Here is a 23,137-nt window from a genome sequence, read left to right on the forward strand (position 1 = left end):
GGATTTTCTTTTTTCTTTTTTTTTTTTGCAATTGTAGTGCTAAAAACGCAGTTTAATACGATCTTTTCGTGATGTTTCGTGGAGGAGAGATTTGAAGGCCCGCACCAAGAAATTTTTCTAATTTGCAGTCTTAAAGATGCATTCTAATTATCTTTTATAATGTTGGGGAGAAGAGGTTTGGAGCGCTCCCCAGGAAATTGTTTGAAATTGTAGCTCTAGAAATTCTGTTTTAGACGATTTTTGGTGATGTTAAGGGGAGGAGAGATTACAAGGCCCATCCCAGAAAATTTTCTAATTTATAGACTTAAAAACGCATTCTAGACTATCTTTGGTATAAGGTTAGGGGTTAAAGAGATTGTGAGGTCTACTCCCAACATTTTATCGAATCGCAAATATAGGCAATCCATGATTCATGAGTAGATTTCAGAAGACCATCAATTTTTCGAAATTGAGCTCCAAAAACGTAGTTTTTGAAGACCTTCAATGATGTTAGGGAGGGAGGAGTTCCTCAACCGGAAACATATTGGAACTTAAACGCTTAAAACAAAATTTATGCTGATCTTGAACGATGTTTGCGAAAAGGAGAGGTGGAGGATCCTCCCCTCTGGAAACTTTTACAAGTTCTTTTTTAAAACGCAGTTTGTCGACAATCTTTGGTAATATTAACAAGAGGAGTGGTTTGTAGGGTCCCATATTAAAAAGGGAATGAAGAAGAATTACATAGCACTCACAGCATAAAGCAAGTTTTGTTACTATTTTTAAAATAGATGATCAGGGCCGCAAGCAAGTAGCAAGAACTTTGTTGGGGGGGGGGGGGGGGGGGTCCAAGGCGGAATGAACTTTAAAAATGGGGGAGTACTAAATCAGAAGCTTTAGCTGTTAATTATATTAATTAGTACTATGTCAGTTAAAACTACAATTATTAAAGCATGATGATTAGCTTCAAATTAATTAGCTAATAAAAATGTTAAGGCATTAATAAAAGATAATTAATCAAAAAAAAAAAAAAATCACCTCTACATACTATGAAATGAAGTCTCCAAAAGGCGTCTCACATAAATTCCCGAATATGGCGGTGAAAAATTACCCGCTCATATTAACATTATAGTATATCATTGGAAAGGGTAGATTTTTCTTCTCCCTATGCATTTTTTTTTTCAATTCTCTAACTTAATTATGGTGGGAATTATTTGCGTTAAAAACCTGAATTTTTCAAGGCTTCGCTGCACTTCAGGCACTATTTGGGTAGGTAACAATTTTCAAATCCTTCGTTTCTTTCTTTCTTTTTTATTTCAATTTCTAAAAAGCATTTTATTTTGTAGTGATCCAAAACCCTGCCTAAAAGTTGTGAGTTTCCGTGACACAGCGGACAAATTCGTGGAAATTCGTGATTGCGAAAAAATTATATAGTTCGCAATCACGAATTGCGATAGGACCTTACTCGTTGGGTTTCGTTTCTTGTTTATTCAAATGAAACGGAAATGGTCCAGAAATTTGCACCCGTGGTGGTACTGTTGACTTTTTATAATATGTAGCACGAGGCATATGCATATCCCAAAAAAGAGAAATGGTAATTAGGATGTGGTAATAAAAATTAAGATTTTATGACCGATATCCACCAGTACACTAAGCATAAAGATTATTTACAGCGTGTAACGTTATGTATTTTAATTTCTTATCAAACTTAAATGATGGGTTTTAGGAATCTGGAAATATTAAAGACGATTGGATGACGTTTTTCTGTTTAAGTTAACCTATATAGGCGTTTTTTAACTTAAAAAAAAAACATAATTTTACAAAAAAAAAAAACTTTTTTTAAAATATAAAGTTTGCTTGAGTTAAGGCCTGAAATAAATATGAATAAAATCAAACCGCAGAGGATTTGTAACTATGACGAAAAAAATTTTGCTCTCTATATAAAAATAAAAAACGATTGTCTTCATAGTAATATGAAAAATCAGAGCAGCATCAGTTTTGTTAAAGTGAGGATATTAAGCTATTCGTGATTGCTCAATAATAACACTATGACAAACTGCAGGACTAATGCAAACACAAGGAGTGTGCAGAATGAGAAAATGTTATTTATTCGATGCTATTTTTGTCTGAACGTAATATTTAGATGGGAATCCAAAATAAGGTGTAACGCTCAAAAATTAAAAAATAAAACACATTTCAAAGAAATGCAATACAACTTACATATTATTTTTGTAGTGCGTTGAATTTTTTTTTTTTTTTTTCTGTATTTCGATTTTTTTCGTAATTTGAGGAAGAAAAAGTTTGCTACCGACACCAATTAATGGAGATGAATTGTGCGACTTCAGAGACTCACACGCCTCCTGTAGGAGCCCTTGGCACCTTCTAAAAATGTGGCGCTGTCTACAATGGCCCCCTTCCCTGATTTAAATGCAGAAAAACATCGCAAGCGTAATGACGGTTGAAGTTATTTGCTTCTTTAACTCGATTATTTCAAGGTTTCTTTCAATTCCAGACTCTAATTTCTCCATTAAAACATTCAATAAAACAAAAGAACAAAAACAAATTGTTCCAGTTTTGTTTGAAAGCACTCTAAAGAGCAATTTGTTAAACCCCACATCTAACCTGACCAACGGTCGGAGATCCAAGCTTCTATCTAAATTGGAAAAAAAAGTAAACAAGTGTTTTATTTCGAGTTGTCAAAATGTCTCTTCCATTCAAGTTACTAACGTTTTGTTTTGTTGCCATGGTAACGTCTCTTGAATCCTTCGTTTGTATCTTCATTATTATTCTGATTCCTGAAAAATATTTCATTTTATAGCGATACACACAGACTTGCTATGTTGATTATAACAGGGAATAAAATGCCTTTTAACCCAGGGAAATTCCATGGTCCTAACTATGAATAATTTTACGACAGAAGGGAGGGGGGAGAGAATTCTGCATTAATGAAACTTGTCGCGACTCAGGAACCTATTTCACTAGCATACAAGTTTCTTTTTCTCAAGAAACGTGTGAAAATCAGTGATATTCCGTAATATTGCCCGAAAATATTCAGTGGAGGATTTTTCTTACACTGTAAAAAAAAATTCGAAACGCTACTGAGTTTATCTGTGTAACGTTTCGGGATATTAATAGTTTTTATCCACTTTATGGAAAAACCAAGTATCAACGTCAAAAAGTTTCCTGAATTGCTACAAGTCTCAAGAAGGCAGACTTCTCACTGCTGTGAAAAATATCTTTAGCTCCCAGTTTAAAAATTGACTGAGCGAATTTATAAAGTGTATCGGCTCTAGTTTGATTGCGGGCCGCCCAGACGAATTATGCATCCAAAGGGCGCAAAACAGCCAACGGACTACATAGCTTTGCAAGAGTTGCAGCGAGTGAAATTCTGTCTTAGCCTTGGCCATGTTTGCGATACTGCAAATGGAACTTCCTTGAAAATTCAGGAAGGTGCCAAGCTATTTTCTTCTACCTGCTTAAGATTACTCTAAAATTCACCAGAGACATGACTGTCTTTAAACGGAAAGATTTTTATATATTTAGGAAGTTTATTGAATTTTAGCGGAAAACGTTCTTGGTTTTTGTATGATATATACTGTAAGAAATTGGGCATATCAGCTGCCCATTATTTTCCAGGAACGTTTTTGAATCGTTGTTACAGTCAACAGTGTGTAGGGTAATAGCACCAGTAACAGACAAGGGTCAAGGGCGTCCATATGCAAAATTTTAACGGGGGCTCAGATATTTTCCCCATAGTTTAGCAGGATATTTTCCCCATAGAAACCGATTTCAGTACAGATTAGAGTTATTAAAGTTTGTCATTTTTAATATAATATCCATTAATGGCTGGAGAGGAAATATTTTAACATTTTTGCAAAGAAAAAAGTACTAAAAGCTAAAAAGTTCCAATCTTTAAGGGGGGCTTGAGCCTCCTCTTGCCCCCCCCCTATGGGGGCCCTTGACAAGGGTCCAATAACACAGTCTTAAGTTTGGATTTAAATAATAAGAATTTTAGGCGGGCAAAACTGATGCTGCTGCGACCCATGAATACGGTGCAACCATCTACTGTTATCAGAGTGAATTTTATGAGCCAGCTGGTATTCACAAGGCAGTGGTGGAAGGTTATGAGCAGCCACCACGAGGTCTGCCGGTGTTTCATCTGCATTTGAATTTAATAATATTTTAGATCTAAAAATAAAGAACTTTTGAAGAGAAAAGAGGATTTCTGTCTATTATTCATCCTTTCCTCATCCTATTTGTTACTGGGTTTCAAGAGAATTTTTAATGTCTGTTACTGGGAGTCGGATCTTTTTTCAAAAATTGAGCAAATAAAAATAGAATTAACTAATGCAGAAGATCCAGAAGCTACCAAACGTTAGATGAGATGTAGTTGCATGAGAGAAAAATATTTTAAAAAGTCTAAATACATTAAACGGCTACGAAAGTTGAGTTAACTGGTGCCGATACCCAAGCGATTTCAATTAATGTCAACTATCGACGTACTTGAAACTTACTGTTTATTTTAAAAGAATGTTGATTTATCTAAACAGGATTTAAAAAAATACTAGAATAATAAGCCAATGGAAAGTTTTGAAGTTGAAAATATAACGATTATTTTTCATCTAACTATGAGTTACAGAATGCAAAACCGTACCGTATGCTTAATTTGCACATAGAGCAACTTTGCTTTAGAATTTTTACTAAACAAATTGCTAAAGTTTGTTTAGTTCTTGGGATAACAATTTTTTACTGTTAGAGGGTTTCACATTTCTTCATAAGTTTATTAAAATATTTATTTTTTGTAGATGGGTGGAAGGAAGAACTTTTAAACCGCATCGACGCAGAACAGCTACCTGCCTTTCTAGGAGGCAAAAGGACTGATCCAGACGGCAACCCCAATTGCAAAACATTTGTAAGATTTATACATATATATTGTATATATATTTTTTTACCTTACTATACCAGGAGAATATGTAGAAAGCTTTTAGCATCCTTACATACAGAGTAAACTTCCTCCAAAGCTGGAACCTCTAAAAAGATTTTACTTGTAGGTACTGCAAAACAGCCTGATTCAGAAACACAAATTCAATGAAAGCCTACCTAAGGCCTTAACATTTTAGGGGAGACTGGGGACACCACTTTAGTTTTCAATTTTTTTCTTTGCTGCAAATAATCAGTTTTATTTATTTTTTTTAAGTACGTGAACAAAGATAATTTTTTCCTCTAGCTGACAGTATTTTTTTTTAGTTGAAATTAAACAGATAATTAGTGGTAAAATATTTTTTTTCAATAATTTCATAAAGGGATCATGTATGCTCACATCAAGGGAAACATGATCCAGCCATGAGGGATACTTGATCCCACTGAGAAAATACATAGAATTTTCATTAGACCAGCAATTTATTTATGGATTTTAGTTTTCTGCATCATATTTCTGAAAAATAACACTATTTCTAATTTTCTTTATTAGATTAAAATAATGTACAAAATAACATTGTTTTAAACTCCACTAGGACATTTGAAGCAGTGAGAAGCAAAGGGATGTAAGTGGACATTTTCAAGTTTTGAGTAAAACGCATTTAGAGATTACGTCCTAGGTAGGTTTTCATTGATTTTTTTTCTAAATCATGCTATATAGCAGCACCTACCAGGGCTACTAGTACTATCTTTTGCCCCAAGACAGAGGAAGAGTTCACCTGCCATTTGTACTGGTTATCTCCAAATTTTTGATTTTGCCACTTGCATCCCTTTGCTTCTCACTACCTCATTTGTAAAAAAAAAAATGTACACACCTTCAATGAACTTATGCTTTTGATCAGTTACTTATTCTCGAATACAGTTGTGAACAATATATTTTATAAATAAAGTAACAATTCTTTTAAAGTAGCGTAATGAAGCTAAAATTACAACAACAACAAAAGGATGACAAGCACAAAAATCAAATTCTTTGCGTCTTCTCTTTGCAATAATAAAATTAAGAGTTCTATTAATTGAATTAATTTTTAAAAAGAAGGAAGAAAAATGTAAGTATCGCTGTACTCATGGAAAAGAAAAGAAAGCCTAGAGTATGTTTTCAAAACCTAAAAAGTCAAATGCAAACAATTCGTTTTTTTTTTTGTTTTTTTTTTGTAGTTCGCAAAGTTTCGCTCAACCCAACTGGATGTGTGCAGCTTAACACATTTTGTCATTCTTTCAGGAAAAATAGATTAACTAAGCATATTACCTTTTCGCTTTAGAAAACTCATTTCAAACTCTAGAAACACAACTTCGCAATCTATCCGCTAATGGGTCTACATAATGGACAACCCCCCCCCCCTTTTTTTGAAAATCCAACTATAGCAAAATCTATATTCAGTAAATTGCCATCTGCTAATTCTATATTAGCTACCAGTTTGTTTCGCACTCTTGGCTTCCTTAAGAGGTTTTCCATCTCCAGCTCAGTCACTTTACTATGCCGGGCTGATGAGTGCTAATAAGCACGAAACTGCAGTCCTCGGCTGGAAATGACTGAGCTGGCTGTGTATTTCACGTATAGCAAAATCATTTTTTTCATTCAAAAGAAATTTGACATCTATTTCAACTTGTTCAAGCTCGTTTGGCTGATCAGAACACAAGTCATTAGTAGAGTGAGTTTATGTTTATATGTTTGAGGTGTTATGTGGTTTACAAGTGCGAACTGATATTTTAATTGTTTAGCTTATTTACTGCAGTTATTGTTCAAATCTAGAACTTATATGATAAATTTTATTATATTAACATTAGCTGCGTGTCCGGCGTTGCACGGGCTACTTAAAAAGCGAAAGAGATGTCCAATTGATGTTTTTGTATTACTCTGACCTCAGTTTCTAAAGCGCTAAGGAGTAAATAAATACGCGTAATGCAAGGTTTGCAAAACACCAGTAGAGCAGATTTTTGTCAAAAATCTCTTTGACGTTAATCATAGTTATCAATGATACAAGTTATGAGTACTTTCAATTAGCACAAAAGATGAAAATATATGCATTATCAACTATAATCCGTGCTCACGTTAAAATGAATTACATCTGATAGACTATATCTGAATTATTTATGTACAATTACAATCAGCTTTTTACATAGAATGACACATACTTTTTGGTTGATTACGTGAAACTGAAGCACCAAGACTAAATAACTACCAATAAGCATTAATTTAATACCAAGTCATCAGATTCCAATTTAGCTTTAGTTAAAATCCTTAAAAACATTTTTTTTTTTTTTTGTTCAACTCTGTTTCACAAAGAAATCCAAACAATCTTAATTTAACATGTTCTTTTAACGATAAAAACTGTGTTTCAAAAATAGAAACAGGAAGGAAAAAGAGAGTTATTACAATTCGAAAACTCACCCATGTGACGGGAAAAAGTCCAACAAAATAAACCTAATTATTCGCACATCTTAAGTGTACCAAAATATGAGGCCGGTGAATGATAAACTTACACTACAATCAATAAACATAGCTAAAGAAACAACTTTCATATGCTGAAAAGAGTTAAGAACGTTGAATGTAAAAAAAAAAAAAAAATACAGACGATAAAATAAAGGATATGTCCGAATAGGCAACCAATTTGAAAATAATTTAAAATGAAATTCTAGATGGAAACGTAGTTTTAAGATTTAGACAGCAGCCAAAAAAATCTCTTTTAAAACAATTATTAGAATTTTACTTGCTCACGCATATGCAACATGGCAACAGGAAGGAAATAAAAATTCCTGAATAACGTTATGTTAATTAACGTTTTAATTAATATCTCCGCTATTTAAAGTCGCACAATTACGAGATTGGTCCTATTGTTTTCTTTGGAAAATTTCGAATTGATCAGTATCTCGTTTGACTCTCGATACGCAGCGGTTCTCGAGAAGATCGATCTTCAGACAGACAGACAGACGGACGTGAACAGATTTTAATATTATAGTGGACTAGCCTGCGTGCCCGGCGTTGCACGGGCTACTTAAAAAAATGAAAGAGATGTCCAATTGATGTTTTTGTATTACTCTGACATCAGTTTCTAAAGCGCTAAGAAGTAAATAAATACGCGTAATGCAAGGTTTGTAAAACACCAGTAGAGCATATTTTTGTCAAAATTCTCTTTAACGTTAATCATAGTTATCAATGATACAAGTTATGAGTATTTTCAATTAGCACAAAAGATGAAAATATATGCATTATCAACTATAATCAGTGCTCACGTTAAAATGAATTACATCTGATAGACTATATCTGAATTATTTATGTACAATTACAATCAGCTTTTTACATAGAATGACACATACTTTTTGGTTGATTACGTGAAACTGAAGCACCAAGACTAAATAACTACCAATAAGCATTAATTTAATACCAAGTCATCAGATTCCAATTTAGCTTTAGTTAAAATCCTTAAAAACATTTTTTTTTTTTTTGTTCAACTCTGTTTCACAAAGAAATCCAAACAATCTTAATTTAACATGTTCTTTTAACGATAAAAACTGTGTTTCAAAAATAGAAACAGGAAGGAAAAAGAGAGTTATTACAATTCGAAAACTCACCCATGTGACGGGAAAAAGTCCAACAAAATAAACCTAATTATTCGCACATCTTAAGTGTACCAAAATATGAGGCCGGTGAATGATAAACTTACACTACAATCAATAAACATAGCTAAAGAAACAACTTTCATATGCTGAAAAGAGTTAAGAACGTTGAATGTAAAAAAAAAAAAAAAAATACAGACGATAAAATAAAGGATATGTCCGAATAGGCAACCAATTTGAAAATAATTTAAAATGAAATTCTAGATGGAAACGTAGTTTTAAGATTTAGACAGCAGCCAAAAAAATCTCTTTTAAAACAATTATTAGAATTTTACTTGCTCACGCATATGCAACATGGCAACAGGAAGGAAATAAAAATTCCTGAATAACGTTATGTTAATTAACGTTTTAATTAATATCTCCGCTATTTAAAGTCGCACAATTACGAGATTGGTCCTATTGTTTTCTTTGGAAAATTTCGAATTGATCAGTATCTCGTTTGACTCTCGATACGCAGCGGTTCTCGAGAAGATCGATCTTCAGACAGACAGACAGACGGACGTGAACAGATTTTAATATTATAGTGGACTAGCCTGCGTGCCCGGCGTTGCACGGGCTACTTAAAAAAATGAAAGAGATGTCCAATTGATGTTTTTGTATTACTCTGACATCAGTTTCTAAAGCGCTAAGAAGTAAATAAATACGCGTAATGCAAGGTTTGTAAAACACCAGTAGAGCATATTTTTGTCAAAATTCTCTTTAACGTTAATCATAGTTATCAATGATACAAGTTATGAGTATTTTCAATTAGCACAAAAGATGAAAATATATGCATTATCAACTATAATCTCTGGTCACTTTAAACTGAATTAAATCTGATAGAATATATCTGAAATATTTAAGTACAATTACAATCAGCTTTTTACATAAAATGACACACACTTTTTTGTTGATTACGTGAAACTAAAGCACCAAGACTTATTAAATACCAATAAGCATTAATTTAATATCAAGCCATCAGATTCCAATTAAGCTTTAGTTAAAATCCTTAAAAACAATTTTTTTTGTTCAACTCTGTTTCACTTAAAGAAATCCAAACAATCTTAATTTAACGTGTTCTTTTAACGATACAAACTGTATTTCAAAAATCGAAACAGGAAGGAAAGAGAGATTTATTACAATTCGAAAACTCACCCATGTGACGGAAAAAAGTCCAACAAAATAAACATAATTAGTCGCACATCCTAAATGTACCCAAATATGAGGCCGGTGAATGATAAACTTACACTTCAATCAATAAACATTACTAAAGAAACATTTTTCATACGCTGAAAAGAGTTAAGAATGTTGAATGTGAAACAAGAAGTTCTGTCTAGAACTAGACGAGCCTACTTTCCCGTATACCCATACTACTTTCTAGTACCTGATCAATGTTCTCAAAATAGCTAAAATCGCAAATTCTTTCAAACATATTTTTCTAATATTTTAAGCTACTTTCTAGGAATAAAATATTCCTCACTCATCAAAAAAAATTAGATGCGTAAAAAAAAGAAAAAAAAAAAACAAAACGAACAAATAAAATAGCAGCAACTTTTAAACAAAGCAGCTAATACACTTTTTTCCATTTAAAAAAAATCTTCAACAGCTTTCAAAACGAAAAAAAAATAATAAAAGTTAATAAGCTCATTAAAATAAATACATCCTATCAAAAAAAAAAAAAAAAAAAAATCGTTTCTTTTTCCCCTGTTGCCAAAAATAATTTTTTAAATGAATTAATGCACTTATCAAGATAAATAAAAACAATAAAATGTCAACGTAAAGAAATACTTTTCATTGTCAAAAAAAAAAAAAAAATCGTCTGCGCGTATCTTTATGTAGAAACATAAATGACTTCGAGTTTATTCACCGAAAACTGAATACCGAAATAAAAACTTTAGCGTTAAAATAAAAACAAATCGCATCAACAATAATTATTTCACAGTGAAAACCATAGCGCCGGAGTCGGAGTCAATCTAATTTTGGGATGAAGGAGTCGGAGTCGAATATCCAAGAATCGGAGTCAGTCATTTGTCCGTGTATAAATTTTTGCCAAAGCTAGGAAGTCATAGTCGAAGTCGGAGTCGGAGTCCGATTAATTGTCGGGCACAGGAGTCGGATTCGGATTCAGGTGCCCCTAAATTCTCGGAGTCGGAGTCTGGAGTTCGGCGTCAAGAGCTATTTCCAACAAAATTTGTTTGAAGTAAATCCGCCTTCAAGTACGGAATCTACATTGACTTTCAGTTTCCCCGTAGGCGCTAATGTTAAGGGATTTGAACTGTTCAAAATTGAACAGAAAATAGTTCAAACCAAAAAGCGAAATATGGGAATGAGGTGTCCTTGCCGAGATCTTTCGAACAAAAAAAAAGTTTGTTCGAATCGGACTATTCATTCAAAAGTTATTAGGGGGGGGACAGACAGACAGACCGACAGACAGACAGACCGACAGACAGACCGACAGACAGACCGACAGACATTTTTCCCCATCTCAATACCCTACTTTCCAATTTTTAATTTTTCGATATTTATTTAATTATTTTATTTATTTTTAACTTTTTTTTTTGTTTTTCGGGATATTTTTAAGATGCATTAAGCCTTCTTTCAATGCTTTTTTCTTCTTTTTCTGACTTTGACTGGGAAAGTAGGCTAAAAATAAGAAAGGACAGACGATAAATATCCGAATAGAGCAACCAATTTTAAACTAATTAAAAATGAAATTCTAGATGGAAACGTTGTTTTAAGATTTGGACAGCAGCCAAAAAAATCTCTTTTGACACAGTTATTAGAATTTTATTTGCTCACCCATATGCAAAATGGCAACAGGAAAGAAATAAAAATTCCTGAATAGCGTTATGTTAATTAACGTTTTAATTAATATCTCCGCTAGTTAAAGTAGTACAATTATGAGATTGGTCCTATTGTTTTCTTTGGAAAATTTCGAATTGAACGGTATCTCGTTTGACTCCCGATTCGCAGTGGTTCTCGAGAAGATCGATCTTCAGACAGACAGACAGACAGACAGACGGACGCGAACAGATTTTAATATTATAGTGGAAGTTTTTAATGTTTAAAGTTAATGTCAACTAAGTAAACAGCAGTTATATTGTTTTCATTGTGTTTATATTGTCATATGGATACTTGATCCCTGGGATCATGTATCCCTCTAAACGAAGGGATCAAGTATCTCTAATATGCGATTTTTACAAACATACTTGTTCAATTATTAACAATCAGTGGCAAATTACTAAAAATGGGTCTCAATCATTAAAGACTGTCTATATTTCAACATTACACTTCGATTTTTTAAAAAGTTGTATCTAACGTTTAATGTAAACTTCAGAATGCTTTTCTAACAAAAAGTTCCCCTTGACACATTTAGACAACCATTTCTTGAGCTAAAACAAAATAGCTGAAAAAAACAAAATTTTTCCAGTTTTTATGTACAAGTATAACTTTAACATAATTGTCAGGTTTCAAAACTCTACTGAATGATTTTGGTACATTTTTGGCTGTGGGATCATGCATCCCCAGGGATCAAGTGTCCCCTGTCTCCCCTACATAAAACTTGAAAATGTCCACTCACATCCTTTTGCTTCTTACTGCCTCAATTAGTTTCTGGATTACAAAGCTTTGCTCGAATTTCAAGCAAATAAGATGCTTGGTTCTTCCTTGAAATTCTCTCTTAGCTTTGGCCATGGTTGCAATAATGCTTTTGGAACTTTATTGGTAAATCAGTAAGGCGTCAAGTGGTTAATTTAAATCTACTTAAGTTTCCCTGAAGGTTCCCAAGACATGTTTGATTTAACTGGGGAGATTTCTGAATTCTTCAGAATGATTCCAGAATAATTTCAGGGAGGTTAGTGAGTTTTTGTGAAAACGTTCCAGTTTTTTTTTTTTTTTTTTTTTGCAAGATATTTTACAGGCGCAAATTGGTCGCATTAGCTGTGCTGCCCATTATTTTCCAGGAACGGTCCTGATTTGTTTTAAAAGTGCGGTTGGTATCAAAGAAAGACAATCAGGGCAAACGCTGTGCTTTACAAAAACAATTATATCTCTTGTGTCACTAGTGAAACCACACGCGTGGGTGGCATTTTGACCACTTGCTGTAAGTTTTGCACTAATCAAAAAACATGATTTTGAAACTTTTGATATCATTCATTTTCTTCACCAACACTGTTGTAAGTTTGGGTCGGAATTCCAATATACCTTTGTTCTGCCTTTTAAAGTGGAATGCAGCCCAATGTCCCTAAATAACAATTGGTCGCCTTGATGTCAATCCCATACACCTCCCCTCAACCTCAAACGTCTACTGTCAACCCTTTTAATTTGTAAAAGCTGTTCTGAATCTCCCTGTATCCAGTGAGGGATACAATGGGATAATCATGGGGTCATGATCCCCTTAAACCATCGAAAATAGTATCCGTCGACATTGTGTTCAAACACTTGATGAATAAAATGCAAGCAATTTTAAGCAATTTTAGTAGTATTTTCAATTCATAAAGTATTTTTGAAAGTAAATGTTTGAAGTACTACTTCGTTTCTTTCACTGTAAAAAAATTCCGAAACGTTACTGAGTTTTCCGTGCAACGTTTTGGGAATTCAATGGTTTTTATCCAATCCCTGGAAATATCAAAAATCGTAGTCAAAAAGTTTCCTGAATTGCTACAAGTTGTCCGAATGCGGACTTATCTCTATTCAAGAAAAAATATTTTTAGATCCCAGTATAAAGATTAACTGGCAGTACTTATAAAATGTATCGGCTTCAGTTCGATTACGGCTCGTCCATGTTGATTTGACTCCCAAAGGAAGCAAATAACTATGGGCTATGTAGCTTTGCAAGAATTGCAATCAAGTGAGATGCTTGATACTAATTTGCAATTCTGGCTTAACTTTGGCTATGTTTGCCATACTTTCCTTTAGAACTGTATTGATAAATCGGGAAGGTGCCAAGCTGTTATAGTATCCCTAACTAAGATTACTCTGAAGTTCCAGAGACACGACTGGCTTTAAACGGGAAGATATTTGGATTTTTCAGGAAGTTTACTCAATTTTAGCGCAAACGTTCCTGGTTTTTGCGAGATATGTTACTGACAGAAATTGGGCACATCAGCTGCCTGTTATTTTCCGGGAACGTTTCTGAATCGTTTTTAAAGTGTTGTTTATGAAACTATATTTTGTAACGTATATGCCCAAAAAGGGGCTTATTCCTGGTCAATTCTCTACTTTTTACTGACATGGAAGTTTTTTCAGACATTGCTCGAACCAGAGCCGTAGCACAGTGGGGCAAATGTATGGAGAGCTTGGACATTTCAGTAAAACCAATTTCTACTTAAAAATGTGATAATATTTTGTTATTTAAAATGTAAAGATAATCAAATACTAAGTCATTAGTGCAAAATAAAATATTTAATTAACATTTAAAAACAATTTTTAAAGAAATATGTAACAGTATTTTAGCCAATTTCCATTCCATCATCTTCAAGCAAATTCTTCACTTGTTGTGACATTTCGTGGTGCAAACTGCAAATCTTTGGACGCAAATTTGAGATAAGAGGATCAGAATTGATTAATAAATTATTAAAAACATATCTATTGTTATCTATTCTGGACGTTTTCCTTGAATGCAATTCCCTATACGATCGAAAATACTTATGGTTTGTCTCTTGAGCGTCTTCGGAGAGATGACCGATTGGTACTATAGCATACTTAGCTATTTCGGGTCCGTGTATAAGTAATTTATGCACTGCAACGGGCAAAAAATACCAACCATATAAATTCACATACATCAAAGCTGCCTCTTTCGTATATATTTCAAATTTTTTAAATTTAATCGTGAATCCAGATGAAATAACTTGCAAAATCGTTTTATCATGTCAAGATTTATTCCGGTTATGGAAGCTGATAATTCTGCATTCGCAAAGAACTTTCGTGACGTATTTCCGTCGTTGGATGTTCCATGGCCTTGTTTTACATAATCTACCATCAACCCCAGCTTAGATTTAAAGTCGTTTTGTATTCTTGCCTTTCTTTGCTGTAACAATTCTTTGTGGACAGGTGACTTCGCCCTCCACTCCTTGAAGTCAAGCCTATAAGCAATGTGTATGAGGCATTCAAAACAACGTATCCAACAATGCAGGGGTGATAAACCAAAACGAAAATGGTTTTCTTTAGTTACTTTTTTGTTCACCACACTTAAATTATTCATTTCTTTAGGTAACGCGTCGCAAATATAACAACGCATCGAGGAAGTAGTTTCCGTTAAGTAGTTGCAAATTTTGCCATCCACCATAGTTAAATGCAATTCATAATTTATGGTAATAACATGATCTTGATATACGAGTATGTATGGCTGAAGGGTATCTACTTGCGATTGCACTTTTTCTACGAAATTTGTCGCCGTTTCTTTCGTTTCCTTTGCAAATTCGAAGCTTATTGGTCGACAAAATCTAGTAGAAGAAGGCTTTTCATTGATCCAAACCACTATATCTTCATCTTTCTTAATAATTTTAAGGGGGCTACACTAATAATAAATATCGTTTGAGTCATCTATTTCAGTGCTAGAAGATTGTTTGTACGGCGACTGGTTGGAAGCACCGTCACATCCCCATTTTACTATCATAGTGAGGTTCTGAGGGGAGCTTTTTTCAATTTTATCAGATAACAATTTTATGAATCGGGAAGAAGTATGATCTAATAAATTTTGTAAACCTACGTTAACTCCGGAATCTGTAACTTTTACATTATCAGGATAGCACTCTTTTTTAGTAATTTGAATTTTTTTATAACTCGGATAAATGTTCCTGCCCAAATCTTTTGCATTTTTTCTGAGAGCATCATATTGAAACCTCGTAAGTTTAGCAGTTGCATACATGGCTAATATTTTTTTATTGTAACCAGGAATATTATTAGGTTTAGAGAGATTTTCACAAAATTCTTTTATTTTAATATGCTCGGGATGGTTTTGGATAAAATTAAAAATATATACTGCCTCGTCGTCAGACCTGAGCTTTTTGTTTAAGACAAAATTAAACATTTCGTCAGAACAGTTTCTTAAATGTTCAGTTTTTCTGCGTTTTTGTCGATCGGTCAAATGTTCAAACGATTTCAAGCGTAATGGAGGAGAAATACCTGTTGATGAACAAGGCACAAGTTCATAAATGAATTCTTCCAAAAAAGACAAATCCATATTCAGCAACTGTTCATTGTTCCTGAGATACGGTTCCAAAGTTCTATTTGACGAAGTTCGTTGATAAATAGTTGCACCATTTTCTCAATTTATCTCTTAATTTCGTCTTTGTCGTATTTGTAATCTCAGAACCAAGAGTGTCAATCCATTTTTCCAGAGCCAGGTCGTAATCGGTAAAAGGAATAGAATTTGTCTTTAAAAAAATAAAAAGGTCACGGTTGGTTTTGAAACTCATCTTTCACCAGCAAGTCTATGGGGTCACGCACCGATATCATTCAAGTTTGCTTACCAAAGCGAGCGTACACTAGAATTCGTATACACTAGAGCCATCGTAGAATTACATTGTTAAGTACAAAACTTTAGACTGCACAAAAAAACTTATTTATAGATCACCGAATAGCAATAATTGATAAGCGAAACCTTTAGAACATAAACAACAACTCTAACTAATGCCAAGACCTATTTAGAAAATATCATTAAATGAAGCATGAGCAGATGATAGATTAAAAATTAAAGTTAAAATCATTTTTAATCACAATGTTCTATTTTTTTCGTTTATGGCTGTTTAATAACAGACGATAGTTTAAATTATTTTTTTAATGACTTTTTACAACTTGGCATACACGAAAAAAAATCCAAAGCGTCACTGATTACTTTCGGATATTGGACAGCTGAACTCGGGGATTCTGACGATGATACTTCAGAATAAAAGATGAAATTTTTAGGCATGATAATTCCTTCAGAATTTATTTTGGATAAATCTGGTGAAGTATTAAATGGATATTTAAATTAAAAAGTGTTTACTATTGTTTGTTAGACAACTTGCTGGACTAAAATCAAAAGTAAATAGCTTTTAATGCTCTAAAAAGTAAACAGCTTGCTGTAAATTCTCCTAATATAGAATGTCATAAAGGAAATTAGATGTTTATTAAGGACAAACGTTTGCTTTTTGAAGAAAAACACTTTTCTTGATGTACATGTATAATATTTTGATCTTTTCAAAATATGCCTGCTCCTTGTTTTCATTTTTTACTCATTTTGTGATGTGTTTGTTATTGTGTACATACAATTTATGAGAAGTATTTTTGGAAGATTATTGTGTCTTTTTCGTCTGCTGTCACTTATAACTCAAAATAGTACCAATTTTTGTAGTCCCCGAAATAAGCAAACGAAACCATGCTTCTAAGCATCTCATATGATTTTGTCCCACAGTCGACAAATGACACAATGAAACTGATTCCTCGAAGTATTTAATTGAAATAATTTGCAATAAAAAGTAAACAAACTGAAAACTGTAAACATGTTTACTTGATTAAAGTGAAAAAAACCAACGTAAATAATACATTTCGTGCAACGTTCATTTCGTATTCGTTTCGTCGTCCTCGTAGTAAAATATATACTTATCTTTAATTTTCAATATCTTTTGAATAGGCAGGTTTAGGCAAAAACTGAAACAGGATTATGAAAGCTGAAACTCTCTACAATGCTTGGGATGTAATAGTTTTGTTAGCGTTTGTTAGCGATTTTCGTAATTAAAAAATACATTCAAAATACTTTGAAAATTATCTCCAAAATTTTCGTATTTTCTAAGAAACGTTTTTGGGTGTTTTTCTTATTTATTAGGAGTGCATAAAGCCCAGCACATCACACTATTAAATTTGAACAGTTCTTAAACAAGTTATCTACTGTTTACTAAATTGTCTTTTAGCGAAGTAGCTAGTTAATTCTTCGAATTCAAGGTATTATCTTCGGATAATAATGTTAAAAACTAGTAAGATTAGTGGGAATATGTTCTTAGTTTATCAATACAACAGTAAAAATGCATAACTAAATGGTTTAATTTTCCGCCCAATGTCCAAAATTAACATTAGGCTCCCCACTGTGCGTAGGTTTGTTCATGAGAGAGAGGCTGGGGTTGCAATATCTAGCATTATTCCTTCCATCTAAAATGGTTGTCTGTATCCGCCCCTGCTTGTATCTATATATATCGTCTCAGTTCAATAAAACCTTCTTGCCTCAAATATTCTGTTGGTTTTTTGCAGATTCACCAAGGTGGAATTATTCCAGAGAGCTACTACATCCACAAGAGCAAACGATCTTTGGCTAATGCGCCTGGTACAAAGAAAGTTGTATTATCTAGAGCCGCTTTCCACGAAGAAAATATTCTAGTTCAAGAACCCGGGTCCCTTATCGAATGGGAGTTCGAAACTAAAATTCGAGACATAGGTTTCGGACTGTTTTTGCACGACTATGTTTCTGGTGAAGAAAAAGTAAAAGAAATCGTCCCTCTTCAGCGAATTGACACGGAGGAGTATGCAGAAGCTGGTATGTACAAGTGTCAAGAATCTGGAAAATGTAAGCAAGTGACTTGAGTTTTATGACATACGAGGCAAATGTAAAACCTATCTCGTTAGTTTATTCTTAATGTGGTTACTTAAATAGTACGAGAAGAAATATATATATTGCTACTTAAAACTTTAAGGTAAAAAGAAACCAATAACCTATAAATTGATTTATACTCGAATTGATTTATACTCTAAGAAAGAAAACACTCATCAGCAGTAAAAACCGATGTCATTCGCTGTTAAATCTGCGGGTGCATCTGCATCTGCAAATTTTAATGTCAAACGTAGTAGCATCACAGGCACCGCCTTAAGGGTGTCATTTAACTCCCTATGGCTTAAGAGTGCCGTACGGAACTCTGTGGTATCTCCAAGGGTGCCACAAGTTGCCATATGGAAGCAAATAGTACCTATAAGAGTGCCATAGGGCTGCCATAGGAAGCAAAATGGCACTCTTGAGGCGCTACGAAGTTTCACTCTAAAAAATGCCGTAAGCTACTCGGTAGTTTAAGCAGTGTTGTAATCAAATATTATTTACTCGGATGTTTTTCTCACACATAGGCGACTGAGTGGCGTGGTGGTAAGTATATACTTGTTAAGTATATACTAAGTATAATAAAACTTAAGTAAGTACTTAAGTTAGTAATACTTAAGTAAAACTTAAGTATATACTAAGGCGCAGAAGGCTTTGGCCTTCTGCGCCTTGGTCTCAGGTTCTGAAATGCGGTGGTAAGTTCGTAGAATTTCGAGAAGAAGAAAACGTTAGCTCCCATTCAGTTTTTCGAATCGAAGAGAGTCAGTTCATGTGCCTTCGTCTGGGGGAAACTGAGTATCGAAATTCAGTGTACCATTGACATCTGGGCCTGTATGGTGGCACGCAAAAGACTGGGTGCCATATCAAGGAATCACACTAAAAATGAAAAAGGGTAAGGCGCCTAACGCAGTCCCATTATAAAGGAAAAAAAAAGGTTTTCTACACAGTTCTTCACTATCGCTTGCCAGTTGATATATCTCTTTGGAGCGGTCTTTATATCAAAGTAAGATCACTGATGTAAATCTTCAAAGTGCTATAACCTACTGTTTTAATCTACGTTATGGAAAGCAGAGCAAATGTGAGCACATGTGAATATATGATGCTTCTTGTCACTTGAGATCTACTTGAGGTCTACTTGAGATCACTTGGAGTAAAAAATAGTAAAATTTTTCAATTTAAAGTAACACTAATCCTACCTCTTTGTAAAACTTTCATATCAACAATCCATTTTGCTGAGTAGTTCACAATGACTTACGAGTGGTAGTTTGCGGTGGCGTCACAAAGATAGCACTGACAACTTCAAGGTCACAAAACAATTGTTGCTGCTACGTCACATTGAAACCCAATGTAACATGCTATAAATTTGACTCCTACGAAACAACACAATTCCGTCAATGCGTGACTGTGACGTTTGAGACTCTCAATGACGTCTTTGTAATTTTGCAGTGACACGTTGTGCTATAAGGGTTTTTAAGGTACATAAATCCTAGCAGATATTCAATCCTAGTGTATCTGTTGTGCTACATTTTATCATAAGTATTTAAAAAGCGTCAAAGATATACTAAAAGAGTAATGAAACTCTTATTGTATGTATATTAATGCAGGTTACGATTTGAAAATAAATAATAATAAAAATAAGCAGTTTTACCAAAATGAAGTTTTTTCTTATGAAGAAAAAAAATGTCTTACTTACTTAATAACTACGAAGCATTGTTTAAATAGTTGACTTGACAAAAAATTCACCAACGTTACAATTTCACATCGCACGCTTCATAAAGCCAATTTCGAAACTTATCTTGAAAAATAGTTCTTTTGTGTGACTATTAACGCAATGACTGTGCTTGCTTCTAAGAATAAAAAAAAATAATTCAAAAAATTATGTAAGTTATATATTTTTAGATTAATGGAATTTGTATAGTTTTATTTATTGAATACCTACTATATATTTTTTCAGATGTCATGGTCTTCGACAACACCTACAGTTGGATGAGATCGAAAGAAATATTTTTCAAGATCAACGTAATACGTCCAAATGATGAAAAGAAGACTGAGAACGTTTGAATGCACCACAAATTTATACTTTTATTGAAAAGTAGCATTATATTTTTGAGTGTCATTCATATATTTAATCAGACTATTTAAGTTTCAATAAAATTCGTGAGTGCTAAGTTATATGTCAAAGTGTTACAAATTGTATGTTATTAGTTTAACACCAGAACTACGCTGTTTGGATACTTATCGGATGAAAATTTAGCTACAGTTGAATTATTTAAGTACAGTGCTAGCCAAATTAATAGACTAAGACTGTTTTAAAAACAAATTCTTTATTGATTACATAACTATGGGCACATTAACGAACAGTGAAATAATTATCTAATATTTACGTGAAATACACCGCCAGCTCAGTCATTTCCAGCCAAGGACTGCAGTTTCGTGCTTATTAGCACTCATCAGCCCGGCATAGGAACGTGACTGAGCTGGAGATGGAAAACCTCTTAAGGAAGCCAAGAGTGCCAAACAAACTGGAAGCTAATATGGAATAAGCAGACCAGACGAGTGACCGAAGCAATGGTTCGGTTCAACTCGAAGATTGAACGCGAGGCAAGGTATATTCAGTAAATTACCGCCCATTAGCCAGGGCTAAAGCAGAAACACGTGAAATACACCGCCAGCTCAGTCATTTCTATATTAGCTACCAGTTTGTTTCGCACCCTTGGCTTCGTTAAGAGGTTTTCCATCTCCAGCTCAGTCACTTTCCTATGCCGGGCTGATGAGTGCTAATAAGCACGAAACTGCAGTCCTCGGCTGGAAATGACTGAGCTGGCGGAGTATTTCACGTATTTCTGCTATAGCCCTGGCTAATGGGCGGTAACTTACTGAATATTTAGTATGCATTCCCTTGTTCTTGATGAGCATTTGAGTCTTTTTGGCATACTTTTCACAAGGTTTACACCATTTCTTAACTTTTTTAAAAAGGAGGTAAAAAGTTGTTTATACGCACTATTATATATACTCACAAATACACATACTCACTAATTACCTAAAACTAACTTTAAATGTAACAGAACACACTAATAAAAAGAACTAGTGAACTGTTTAAGCTGATTGAGGTTATGTTCTTGGTAGGTAGATAAACAAAGAACATAAACAAAGCAGACAGTGCTGCCACCCGCAAGCATTAAATTATGCTAAAATAACGTAATAATCAATGTAAAGTTTGTACTGTACTTTAACAGTAAAATAAATAGTATTTTAGTACAAATAATGTACAAAAAAAACTCTTTAGTCTAATAATTTGGCCAGCACTGTACAGTATAGTAAAATAATGTTGAAGAGGGTAGTTTCGTTCATAAATTAGTGACATTATTCACTGAAAACTATGTGAAAATTATTCACTGTATGAAAATTCAGAAAGGTCGCATTTAATTTTCTGTCAACTTTCCGAGCTTTCACGAGTTTCTGCTAGTTTCCTATGAAAAACAAGTATTCTAACTGCTACAAGTTACATGAGTGCAGATCACTATAGTAAAAGAAATATTTTTAGCTAACAGTGTCAAAATATACTCTTTGTTTTAATTAAGCGTTACGTCTTCAGCTCAGTATGCTCAAGCCCCAAAATAGGGCGCAGTGTAGCTTTTGGTTTTCCACAGTTTAAAATAGTTTGAACAGACAAAAAAAAAAAAAAAGTCCACTTAAAACCACATAGGCTGATTCGCCAGTAATTGACCATTTGATGGGAGTTCCTACAAGTTCTACTTAATTTCACAGAAAAAGAAGCAGGGAAAAAAATTAAATCTTTCTACGATTCAATAAATTTATCAGGATTAACGATTGCTAATCATTTTTCTGTTTTAGTAACTATTTTTCAAATTATTTCCAATAATAGTCAAAAAAGGAGATTTTGCCAATAATTGACCACTTATCTCCAGTAATTGACCAGTGTCAGCCAGTGATTGACCACATTTTAAACACAGTAAAAACTGAAATCTATATTATTAAAATCCGACTGTATGCAGTCGCGGATCCAGACGCTCCTGTTGGGAGGGGCAATTGAGTAATACATTATGGGGGGGGGGGGTTGAATGATGAAAATAAATTTTTTTAAAAGTTTAAAAGTGAAGCATGATGTTTTTTTTTTTTTCGAATAATGAAAATTGTTCAAAGAGTTTGAATGAGAGTTAAATGTTTCGAGTACTAAGAATAAAAAAATGAAAGAAAAAAATACAGTAAGCGCCGCTTAATGTGATCACGGTTAATGTTATCATTCACTTAATGTTATCAGAATCACGAAGTCCCGGAACACTTGTATGTTAACACACGTTAAAAAAGTCAGATATTGAAATCAGCGTCTTCGTTTATTGTTATCACTTTTTCATAAACTTTCAATTTTTCCCCGTTTTTGTTCCTCAATTAACAGAAATACATAGGCAAACCCTGACGAGACTAACGTTCTGTGTAGCATTTTGTAGTTTTCAATAGCAGTTCAAATTTTTTCTAGAAATGAAGCTACAGAACGTTCGCCCCTAGTGACCATAGACTCCCCCTAAGAAAACTTTCTTTTGCACCTAAAAAAAATCAGTCACTGGACATGTTGCAGGCACTGATCTAGGACTTCCATTATTGCCATTACTTTGTAAACTATTAAAGAATTGTGTCGAGATTCAAAACAAAGCGAAGTTAAATTAAAATTTAAACAACAAGCAAAACCATGATGGAAAACATAGAAAAGCTGAATGTGTTTTGAAACTGGTTTACGAATATCAGGGAAAACGGTCATATTTTACTTCACCTATTACTATGTGATTAAAAATTGCATAATTTAGCTTTAACTTTTTATAATTCAGATATTTCCATTCTGTTAATTTAATAATTTATAATTTAAAACTGTGTTCAGTTGAGTCATTGTGATTTTAATTTGAAGTTGCCAAAATAAATGCACCTTAATTGGAAAAAAATCATTATTTTGTGTCTCCTGGATTCTTTTAGGTTATTGTTATCAGTCGGTTATTGTTATCAAATTGTATTTGTCCC

General features: G+C 33.5%; 1 protein-coding gene across 4 annotated transcripts in view; it reads left to right on the plus strand.

The window, feature by feature from the left end:
• Positions 1-20,268, plus strand: part of LOC129224428 (SEC14-like protein 2) — a 65,041-nt gene extending 44,773 nt beyond the window's left edge. For 2 of the 4 annotated variants that reach the window (XM_054858878.1, XM_054858877.1), the window contains exons 11-13: positions 4,782-4,888; positions 17,773-18,085; positions 20,061-20,268. In XM_054858878.1, coding sequence (XP_054714853.1) covers positions 4,782-4,888; positions 17,773-18,085; positions 20,061-20,167 — 527 coding nt within the window. In that variant the 3' untranslated portion in view covers positions 20,168-20,268. The remainder of the gene's footprint in view (positions 1-4,781; positions 4,889-17,772; positions 18,086-20,060) is intronic. The other 2 variants (XM_054858881.1, XM_054858882.1) reach the window with 2 other exon arrangements.
• The last annotated feature ends 2,869 nt before the right edge of the window (positions 20,269-23,137 follow it).

The sequence above is a fragment of the Uloborus diversus genome, chromosome 6, assembly GCF_026930045.1.
Source record: "Uloborus diversus isolate 005 chromosome 6, Udiv.v.3.1, whole genome shotgun sequence".
NCBI classification, from domain to species: domain Eukaryota; kingdom Metazoa; phylum Arthropoda; class Arachnida; order Araneae; family Uloboridae; genus Uloborus; species Uloborus diversus.